The sequence below is a fragment of the Populus alba genome, chromosome 1 (genome assembly GCF_005239225.2).
Source record: "Populus alba chromosome 1, ASM523922v2, whole genome shotgun sequence".
Lineage (NCBI taxonomy): Eukaryota > Viridiplantae > Streptophyta > Magnoliopsida > Malpighiales > Salicaceae > Populus > Populus alba.
Genome location: NC_133284.1, coordinates 31,573,362 through 31,585,106, shown reverse-complemented (window position 1 = coordinate 31,585,106; position 11,745 = coordinate 31,573,362). Strand labels below are relative to the sequence as shown.

Genomic DNA, 11,745 nt, shown 5'->3' with positions numbered 1-11,745 from the left:
TAAGTTAATAATAATGGCTCTGAAACTAATTTTCCAAATATAATAGAAGGAAAAGAAAGTGTCAAAAAAGAAATTATAATTTAGAAAAAAGAAGAGGAGAAAATTGGAAGGGCGGAAAAATTCTGAACCAAGGAAAATGCATTTCAAAACAGAAGCCCAAGAAAGGGTCTGCCTCCAACAAAATTGGCCCTGCCCTCGTATTTGCCATTGGCCCGTACGGTTCTCATTTTTCTTTCTTTCTACTTTCTTTTTAATTTGTAGTTCCTCATTATTCTTGAGTTTTTAAAAGCTCATTTTCCAACAAAAACACTGGAAAACAACTTTTCCGGAATTCATTCACTTTCCTCCTAATTCCAAAAAAACTTCCTCCCCTCTCTTAACTCCTAGAACCTTCCAATCTAAAAAAATAGGGCTTTTGTAGGGTTTAAGCCCCCACCCCTAAAATCCCTAAACCGAAAAAGAACCAAATTGCTAGAAAGATCAAGACTTTTCAAACCCTACTAAAGATCCCACCAAATGGTTCGGTCTCATAGCGCCAGGCTTGTTGGTTGGCTCGCTCGCCCTTCTCTCTCACTTAACCTCCTCCAAGAATCTGCTAATTCCGTATGATTTTGCTTATTTATTTGCAGTTTTTTATTGAATTGCTTTATATTACATTTATAAGTACTGTGTTTTTTGTATTAATTGCAGGTACACAAGAGTGTATTGAATGAGAGTTATAGAAGATTAAGTACGACCACTGGGGTTTGTAATCCTGTTAGGTTTATTGGAAATTACTCTCTTAAAAACGGTAACTTGCACTTGTTTTGTTTCTTTCTCTTGCTCTTCCAGTGTTTTGATTTATGGGTTATTTTCAGATTCTTTATTTGGTTTCTTAGACAGCTTATTTTTAAAACTTTTTGGTTGTCTCTGTGTATTGGACTTGGAAAGGGAATTAATTTTACATTTTGGTGAATCTATATATTTTTCTATTTTTTCATTTTCTTTGCTATTCTTGGGAGGGGGGGGGGGGGGGCATTTTTTATTTTTGGTACTGATTTTTTTAAAAAAATTCGCAGTTAACCAAACAAATTGGTTGCAATTGGGAGCTTTAAATGCGAAATTTGGTGCTACGAGGTTGATTCATGGCTCTGGTATTTCACATGTCCTGCTTTTAATATTTTGCCTTTTAAATTTACCCTGTACTATATTTAGTACAAGTTTTCTTTTGTTGAGGTGCAATTGCTGTAACATTTATGCTGTTGCTGCTTACTATCGCTTTATTCTAAAATATTTCCTCGGCATTTTGTGTGGCTAACAATGTATGTTTTATATCTTTTTTTTTCCGGTCAGTTCATATGTCGAGAGATTATTATGATGTACTTGGTGTTAGCAAGAATGCTAGTGCATCTGATATAAAGAAAGCTTATTATGGGGTAGGTTTTCTTTTCATTATTTATCCTAATCTTGCATTTTTCAGTCCAAATAATGCAACTCTCAAGCTTTATTTCTTTTAATTTGGGTTTTAGGACTGCTTATGGGGTAGATTTTCTTTTCATTATTTTTTCTAATCGTGCATATTTCAGTCCAAATAATGCAACTCTCATACTTTATTTCTTTTAATTTGGGTGTTAGGTCTGCACGTTAATAGTTTTTCTTTATACTGTGATAGGATTGCAGCTTTTACTTTGCAACTTTTTTTTTTTTTTTTAAGCTTTGTATAATTTGTCTTCTGATTTCACTTTAGCACCCTTCTGCAGCTGGCAAAGAAGCTACATCCTGATACAAACAAAGACGATCCTGAAGCCGAAAAGAAGTTTCAAGAAGTTTCAAAGGCCTATGAGGTAAATTTTGCAGACCAGAATTTTTGTCCCTTCCTCTAACCGAGTTACATAGAATACTGAATGGAGAAACTTTTGTTTGTTCTGGTTGCAGGTTTTGAAAGATGACCAAAAGCGGGGACAATATGATCAGGTTTCATATTTAATTTTAGCTGTGTTTATATTATTAAATAAGTGGAAAATGAATGTCTGCATAACACATAACCAAGTAACATACAGTATTAATGAATGATTGAAAACATGGCCAGTATGAGTGCTTGTAAGAGGAGAGGATTTACATACATTATAAGTGAGAGGTTTATAGCTCATCACATGGTTGCTCTTAATTGGGAATTTTTACATGCATAAATATGGAAACCCCCCTATTCATAATTATAACTAGCCAATAGAGTAAGATGTCTTATGTAGTTGTTTACTTGCCTAGTCTAGGGATGCAATTAACAATCCCATTATCTTCAGTCTGATGATGAATGTAGTGATACATACTGTCATCAGTTGGTTACTTTTTACTTGAGCTATGTTTTCTGGGTTGGAGTATGTAGATGAGAATGAAAGGAAAAAGAAGAACAACAACAACGATCTAAAGTGTGCACTTGGCTTCTTTTTTTTTTGTGTGTTGGGGGGGGGGGCTTCTAGTAGGTGAAAGGGCTGGTATATAGGATAAGGTCAACTGGTGAAATAAATCCAAAAAACTTGGCAGGGTGACAACTAATTAGCACCATCCAGAAGGTCTACCACAGTGAAAAATGGAAAGGTTATGGTTTATAATGGATAAGTCATTGTTGTTAGAATGATCTTGGATTTTGTTTCTTAGTGCACCTCACCGTTATAATTTTACTTGAGTAGTCAACTGTCAACCTGCAAAGCAATTTCTGTCTGTAATCTCAAGAACTTGTCAAGCCTTGTGTGCCTGACCCAGCCAACAAAAAAGTTGTATTTTCAAATAGGAGTTGCTAACTTCTTACCAAAAAACAATCAAGGATCTCATTCTTGCAGGTATAATTGCATCTGTTCTAGCTTAACAATTGGGCATTATCTGGAAGATTAGGGAATTTTAGGTATAATTGCAGGTATAATTGCATCTGTTTTAGAATTGAAGCTTCCATGCACTCGATCGCAAATATGTGAAAAGGTCATTCATTTCGCCTTGTTAGCCTGAAACTATACCCTCCCCTGGTGGTCTTTTATTCTATACAACATGCGTGTCTTTAAATTTTATCATTCATTTTGGCCTGGATGAAGTTCACATACTTTGCAAAGTTTAAGAAAAAAAGAATATCAACCTTTGCATGCATGCATCTGCCATATTCTCTTGTTATATCTCCCCCTTTTTTTCCTCTTTGAAGGTACTCTATCCATAGAATATGCTGAAATTCTCTTCCTTGCAACTTCTTTCTTTCTTCTTTAATCATATGTAATGTAATGACCCTCTTCTGTTAGTATCTATATTGATGTTTGTTATATTTGCAAACTTATAGCTAGGCCATGACGCATTTGAAAACCAAGATAACTATCAGCCTGGTGGACCAGGATTTGAGAGTCCATTTGGGGACTTCAGAATGGAAGATGTAATTACTCTCCAGCTTCTTTTCCTTTGTTTTGATTCTGTCATATTTAATTGTCTCTTTGATTGTCAATTATCTTGTGGTTTTATTCTGCTCATATCCAAATCTTAAATTAAATAAGAGCAGCCTTTTCTTAGGGTGAGAATTTACATTCTGTGTAGTTAGATACTCTTGGAGTTTGTTGGGTCCTTGTTATGCCTCCAGAACTATTAAGCCAGCAGTGCAATTAAAATCGTTTCACTGCATTGCAGTATATGACCTTATGTATGATGCTTTCTTATAAAATTGCCACACAATGGATGTTTTAATGCAATATGAGGAGAAATATATTTGCCACTGCCTTTTTTCTTCCTATTTTTTAGTGGGGGTGGTTTGGGTCTTCTCTGTATTTTTTCCCCTCTCTAAACAATGGATTTTCACAGTTGATGAACTTTACATGTTTTTTTGTGCATGACACCACACTTGCTTTGATGGAGATCAGATATTCAGCAATGTATTCAGACAGAATGTCGCTGGCCAAGATGTCAAGGTTCTTAGAATTTCCATCACGTGATTGGTGCTCTCTTTTTTGGCTTAGAATTAATGTTGACTTTCAGTTTCTTTTTAAAACCATCATGGATAGGTTTCTGTTGAGCTTTCCTTCATGGAAGCTGTTCAGGGATGCACCAAAACTATCACATTTCAGACCGATGTGCCTTGTGAAACTTGTGGTTTGTTTATCTTCACTTGATAGCATTTACAAACATCATGACTTCAGTTTTTCCTTTTTTTGTGAGATTTATGTTTTCATAACTGCAGCTCTCTTGTAATTTCTTAAGAATGCGTGGCCATGTTTTTTTTTTTTTTTTTTTTTTGCATTTTCCAAGGTGGAGAAGGTGTTCCTCCTGGAGTGAAACCTCAAATGTGTAAACGCTGTAAAGGCAGAGGGATGGTTAGTCTTACTTGCTGAAGACCATGTGTGATGATGCTACTTATTCAGGAAATACTGGGTGTTTTCCCCAACTAACATGTAACATTTCCTACATTTACAGATATCTATGCAAAAAGGGTTTTTCAGTTTTCAGCAGACATGTGATCAGTGTGGTGGAACTGGGCAAACTTTTTCGGTACTGGAATCAATATCTGTTTTTATCTGGGGTCTGCAAGTCTTCTTTAAATAATTTTAGAAAATGTTGATTTTTTATGAGCAAAATTCTGGGAAGCATTAACACCTTTTCTTTGTTCATGAAACAACCTGATAAGGTATTACTTTATACATGGGCACTAGTGAAGAATTTTTATTTTAAACTGTTGTTCATGATTGCATTAATGTTGGCTTCTGGATTCTTGCAATTTGGCAGCTTTGATTAACTTTGGCAACACATTTTTAAACAATTTTTCCAAAATTTGATGATATGATGGGTCTAAGTCCCTTGGTTTTCTTTTTTAATATTAATGCATATGCTTTACTACTGGTGGTGTCAGAGCTTTTGCAGGTCTTGCCATGGACACACAGTAGTGAGAGGATCAAAGACAATTTCATTGAACATTCCAACAGGTTTGTTTGTTGATCTTGAATCATCTTGTTAAATTTCCATCCTTGTACAATATTGTGGTCTTATTTTCTGCCCAAGGGTAGCGCTCTTACATGCTCCACACAATGTGGTCTTGTAACGGTACATCATAGTTATTTTTGTTGTTTCTCACATTAGGCATCTCATATGGAACAAAGGATAGTGTGGTTGTTTCCTTGAGTGCTTTTCTAGATTTGTTAGTTATGGTACCTAAAGCAATTAGAAGCTAAATAAACCAGAGATGTGAACTTCAAGTTTCCATTCAAGCTCGAGTTCTTGGGTGCTCGAATGAACCATTTAGTTAAAGAAATAAAAAATGAAGGCTAGATTAGTTTCAACAATTATATTTAGGTATCTACTATTGGTGGAACATAAGAACCCTAAACAATGATAGCAATGAGTCAGGGCTTTTTTTTAATCTGACAAATAAACTCCTCTATCATCCTAACACCATTTATGACATAAAATATAAAATTGACAGATTGACAGATTTTCCTTTTAAAAAAAAACTAGATTAGGTAAGGTTAAATTAGGAGCTTCAATACCCTTCAAGATTTACTACAGTACACTTGCTTTCCTGCAGACTGGTGTGATAATGCAATTGCTCATAACAAACTTTCTTTGATCTTGCACATTGTCTTTCTTATTGGTATTCTGGAAGACAGGTGTAGCTCTGGTTGAGTTGTTTTCGAGGGAATTGTTTTTAGAACAAATCAATCTTGCTTTAAAAAAAAAAAAACAGACTTGCACAGACTTTCCATGTGAATTGAACGGAACCATTTTAGATCTGCTTATTTGTTTTCTCTGGCTTTCAAAATGATTCTTATTGCTTAGAATTGAATTTGGAATTTGGACTAAAGAAGTTCTCTTTAATTGATTTAAAATATGTAAAGAAAGAGGGATGCGGACATGGTTTCTCATGTACCAAACGTAGTTTCCTGGTGTTGAACATGCTGCTGGTGTGAAAATAGAGTAAAAGGTCCTTGAGTGGATAAATGGGGGATAAAGTTGACTGCTTTCTGTCTTAAAACAGAATTTCTTTCCAGTCATTATTTTTACACCCAGACACTTATTAGGGATAATATATAGATAGGGACATTATCCAGTGAGCTCAACTTCTGATTTCTGGAAACACTCATGAATATGGTCTATATATTCGGTTGCCCATTTTCCCATGTGGAACTTTTTGCTGGATTAGGTGATTAAATTTGAGTTTCTTGACATCTGCAGGAGTGGATGACAATGAGACTATGAAGATCCATAAAAGTGGTGGAGCAGACCCAGAAAAAAAATCAACCTGGTGATCTCTATGTGACAATCAAGGTAATTCAACTTGTTTAATATTTTTGTGCTGCTATTTTTGTGTGTTCCCTATTTCTTTGCTTGCTAGTGTGATCTTTTAGGATGTAGTGTGGAAATGAAGGACAATAACATTTCCTGACAGCATTATTTAGCATGATGTTGTTTTATATGATTTTGTTTCTTTTGTGCCTTTTTTTTTTGTATGGATGGTTGTTCCTCTTACTGCATTTTCATGGCATAACGAGCAGACTATGTAGCTTTAGTTTTCACATTGCCTTCTAGCTGGCAAACTCTTGGATGAGTTTTGTTTCTTTCTTTCGTTTTAAATGGTTATTCAATGGTCATTGATTGCTTGGCAAGCTGGACGGGGGAATCAGGAAAGAGAACAGTGTGACATGGATGGTAGATTCACCTTGTCTGCTGAATTTTATGCAGGGTTATGACAACGTTTGAAAGATGAATAAAAAGTGAGCGTTTTAAGGAAAATAGATATTTTTTAGTGTCCTTTAACACTGTGAATGATCTCCTGGCTCGCTGAAATTTTAGTTTTTTGGTGGTTTTCTGTCTCTTTCTTTCATTTGTTTTGCTCTCTTTGCTTGTGTACTTCTAGTGTGCTTAGACTGTCTAGTCTCCTGTGATGCTTGTCAACTTCCTCTGATCTTATTGCAGCTATTTCATTTTCCATGTTATTGAGGTCGTTATTTTCCTCCCCCCACAGGTCCGGGAAGACCCTGTTTTCCGTAGAGAAGGCTCTAACATTCATGTTGATGCTGTTTTGGGCATTACTCAGGTAAAACCTTTTGTGTTTCATTGTCCTAGAAAAATACCAAGATTCTAATGAACGGGAATCCTTTCCTGCTTGCTATGTGGTTCAGTACATTCCAAGGTTCTCATTTAGAAATTCCTTTGTTAGCTTGAGATATGGGTTATACTTGTATGTTTATTTTTTAAATAAAGTGTGGCACCCGGTTCAGATGGTCTTCTTGCAGAAACATTTAGAATTTGCAGCTTGTTTTGATATATACCTATTATAAATCATAACTATTTAGTATTTATGCCTAATGTAAAAATTCATTCAATTGCTATTTGCAGGCAATGTTGGGGGGAACCATCAAGGTTCCAACTCTCACAGGAGATGTTGTACTTAAGGTTTGCTGGAAATCATTTTGCATGATTTGATTATTCTAAAAAATAAACTAACTCATCTTACCTTAACCTGTTATATATTTTCAGGTACGCCCTGGCACCCAACCTGGTCAAAAGGTGGTTCTGAAGAATAAAGGTGAGATGAATGCCAGTTCTTGCTGTCTTCACACCTGTCTTAGATAGCTTTCGGTGCTATATTCCTGCTGGAGGTTATCTTGTTAGCATACCTCCAAGCTTATGGTTTTCAATTTTTTAAGTGGCTTTTGTTTCCTTATCCTAGATCTTATCCAAGAATCTGCTGAAATTTTTTGTTAAATACTGAATTAATGGTGATAAATTTGGAAAAGCCTCAGTTGTTTGTTATGGTTCTCAGGGATGTTCCTTATTCCTTCATGTGTGCGGTCTGCTACTCTGCTTTTGTCTGATGAAGTAAGAATTTCTTTGTATTTCCTGACAGGGATAAAAGCACGGGGATCATATTCATTTGGTGATGAGTTTGTGCACTTCAATGTCAGCATTCCATTGTGAGTTGGTCTTTTCTTTGTCAATTTATTTAACTCTGCTCAACTTTTGGATGTATTTGGTGCTCTGCCCACTACTAGAAATGGATGAATGAAGAATTATATAGAGATTTTAAGTTCTGTTTTGTCCATAACCTTTGGATGGCGTGTAAGGGCAATGCATAATAAATGATACTTATAGCCATCCTTTTGGCTCCTTAGTTTTTCAAGTGGTAGACAATACCTTTACAGAAAACATATTTTGCTACAGAAATTTGACCCCAAGACAGCGTGAATTGATTGAGGAGTTTGCCAAAGAAGAACATGGTGAATACGAAAAACGTGCTGTTGGAGCATCTGGGTGAGACCAGGGTAATATTTTCTTCTGCTCATCATCCCATTTTATTGCTTAGAAGATTATGCAACACAAGAGAATGATAAAGGACAGGAAAAAGGTCAATGGATACCATCCTGTTTCAGAAGTTTTGTAGGAGAAAAGTTGAGATGTATCTGAATTTCTATTTATTTTGGATGGTGTGTTTCCCCCCAACAAATCACCATCCCCATTTGATACAAAATGGTAGCCTTCCATTTGAATAGCTTGACTTTGTACATATATTATATTTTGTAGTTTGTACCACAATGATTGAATTATTTCCCACATGTTAATTTCAATCTCTTGCAATTTAACAATAATAAGAGCGCAGCTCATTTTGCGGGTTTGGTGGTAGATAAAACAGGGCACGTGTCTGCGTTACCCTTGGATTTCCAATTTCCAAGGATGGTAATTTAGTTAGTAATTTAGTTTATTTTTGTGATAGTGGTTGTAGTTTATAAAGTATTTTTTGTTTAAAAATATATTAAATAATATTTTTTTTTATTTTTAAAAATTATTTTTAAGATTAGAAAAATATATATAAAAATAATTTTTTAATAAAAAAAAACAATCAAAATATGAGGAAATATTGTTTGGACTGTGTTCTTCAAACGAACTTTTATTCTATTCTGAACCAAATTTATTTGAATAGATGGTTATAATTACATAGCATGTATATATGTTCAAATATAATTTAAAATATATATTTATTTGATATAGATATATTCATAAAACATCTAGAATTTTTTAAATACAATATAAGTTATATATAAATTATTTTATTTTTTATTGAATAATAAATAATAATTAGATAACAGAAACTCAAAACTTGATAAACTAAGTTTATAAATATTTAAATGATTTACTCATTATTTTTAATCAATAAGTAATGAATAGGACTTGATAAACTAAGTTTACAAATATTTAAATTTCTTGCTCATTATTCTTAGTCAATAGGACATGGTAAATATCATGTCCTCCCAACAATATCAGTCTAAGCTTCGAAGTTCGAAGCTTATTCAAGTGTGGTTTGGCTATTGTCTTTACTATTGGTGAATCTATTTGGCTACTTGTCTGGTGTAAAGAAGCATCTTGCTCATCCCTCTGCCAATGTTATGGTTTTTTTTTTCTTACACGACTTCATGAGGATATTCAATGGATCCTCAGTTTGCATGGTAAGAGGTCAATTTTCCCTCCTTTTATTGGAACTCAAAATCACTTACCAGCATTGCTTAAAAAAATAGTTTGATCCTCTAACTTTAAAAATAACACAAATAATATGATTTTAGTGCCTTTATTTTTTTCAAATTCAATTTTGGTATAAAAGTTTATTTTTTTTTTATCTTTTAGTCCTCGATTAAGAGAAGAAATAAAAGTCACTAGATTGTGGCGGTAGAGAAAAAACAATATTGTTAATACTAATTTAGGCCACCAAAATAGTTGAAATTTGTGCCAAATGCTTTTATTTTATGAGAGGAATTCATATTAGGTGTTTTTTACCTTAAAATTTCATGAATAAAAAAAATCTGAACTCGGTTTGATTTTTTATTTTGGGTTTTTTTGGATGTTTTTATTTTTATTTTTTTAGGCCTTAAATAGGTTTATCACGGTTTCTTAGGTGTTTTGAGATCAAAATAGATTAAAAACAGTTTTTTGGTAAAAAAACTTAAGTTCTAATTTTCCAACCATCATATCAGACGACACATCGTCTTATAAAAAAAATTGGGGTGGATGATCATCCGCCCAAGTTGCACCAAAAAATAATAATAATTAAAAGCCTAATTTGTGGCTGATGTCTCTAGAATGAGAGTGAAGATGAAACAGGGAGGACTTGCGAAACAACCAGGATCTAGTTGGGTAGTTTTGAGGGGAAAGAAACATGAGTTTCTTTCTGCAGACAGATCACATCCTCTAAGTGAGAGAATATATGAAAACCTGGACTGGTTAGGAAAAAAGTTAAAGGAATTTGGTTTTGTTCCTGATCAAAAATTTGTTCTACATGATGTCGAGGATAAGTAGAAGAAGAGATGTTGTCTTTTTCACAGTGAGAGGCTTGCTATTGCGTTTGGGCTAGTTAGCACTGTGGAGGATAACACAATAACAGTCATGAAGAATCTTCGTGTATATGGGGATTGTCACTCTGTTATTAAGCTTATGTCAAAGATTATAAGATGCAAGATTGTTGTCAGATATTGTGGCTGCTTTCACCACTTCAAGAATGGCATTGGTTCTTGCAGTGATTATTGGTATCATTATTGGTAGCACTATATGTAAAGAATATATGAAAAGCTGAACTGATTGGGAAAAAAGTTGAAGGAATTTGGTTATGTTCCTTGATCAAAAATTTGCTCTACATAATGTCTAAGGATGAGCAAAAGGAAGAGATGTTGTCTTTTCACAGTGAGAGGCTTGCTATTGCGTTTGAGCTAGTCAGCATCATGAAGGGTAACACAATAACAATATATGAGGATTGTCACTATGTTATTAAGCTTATGTCAAAGATTGTAGGATGCAAGATTGTTGTTAGAGATTGTGGCCGCTTTCACCACTTCAAGAATGACATTTGTTCTTGCAGTGATTATTGGTAGCACTATTGGGGTTTCTTACTTGTTAAATCTATTGGATCAATGTGCTGATTTGGGATGCCTATAGACATATTAAAGCATCTTCATGATGACTAAAACAAACATTTTGAAGAGGAAGAGAATAGAATTATGCAAATAAATTTTCTAGCCGATGCAAATTGCTCCTTTACCTAAATTATTAATGAATTTTTATTTGAACTATAATATTTTAAAATATTTGAACTGTATATGAATTTTTATTTGAAGCATGTATTTTAAGGTGCTAGAAATATATATATGAAAAAAAAAATCTTTATACTTCTATGATTTTACAATCTAATTTTATTTTATATTTTTTATGTTGTGTTAAAAATATATTTTTGAAAACCTTGATTTCCGTCTCGAAAATCAGGAGAGGAGGAAGGAGGGGCTCCTGCGGCCTATGTAAAATTAGCCACAGCAGCTACAGGGAATTGTTACTTAAGAGGGAGAGGAGGTTGGCAGAAAAAAAAAAACGAGAGACTGATTATAACTCAAGTAAAATGCTAAAATGATCATCTATTTGTATATTAACAGAAACTCTTAAATCATGGTGGGCCTTTTTATATTATTTTGTGACCATGCAATGACTAGAATAGTTTTGGGAGAAAACAAATAAATCAATGGGCAGATTGGGTCTTTATAGACATTTCTACTTTCACTATTGTTATTTTTGTTATACCATGCATGCACAAGATATAAGGCATCACCCACACCCTTAAGGTGACACATGTATTTTTTATAAGGGTGAAACGCTATATTTTACAACGGTGTTTGGAAGCACATTAATATTCTTTTTTTCATGGTACGATGCATGTACGCAACGAAATGTTGGCTTGGCTTTGATGAGTTTTTTTCTTCTCCTTCCCTCTTTTTTTTT

At 34.0% G+C, this 11,745-nt stretch overlaps 1 protein-coding gene across 1 annotated transcript; it reads left to right on the top strand.

Annotated features, from left to right (window-relative positions):
• The first annotated feature begins 368 nt into the window (after window positions 1-368).
• Window positions 369-8,540, top strand: LOC118047119 (chaperone protein dnaJ GFA2, mitochondrial). The gene is given in 19 exon segments (XM_035056314.2): window positions 369-603; window positions 691-790; window positions 1,059-1,133; window positions 1,333-1,415; window positions 1,740-1,823; window positions 1,915-1,953; window positions 3,299-3,388; window positions 3,867-3,914; window positions 4,008-4,095; window positions 4,252-4,316; window positions 4,417-4,491; window positions 4,850-4,922; window positions 6,169-6,224; window positions 6,226-6,261; window positions 6,959-7,030; window positions 7,333-7,389; window positions 7,474-7,522; window positions 7,844-7,910; window positions 8,158-8,540. Coding segments are annotated over 19 exon segments (1,338 nt in total). The 5' UTR covers window positions 369-516; the 3' UTR covers window positions 8,252-8,540.
• Window positions 8,541-11,745: the final 3,205 nt, after the last annotated feature.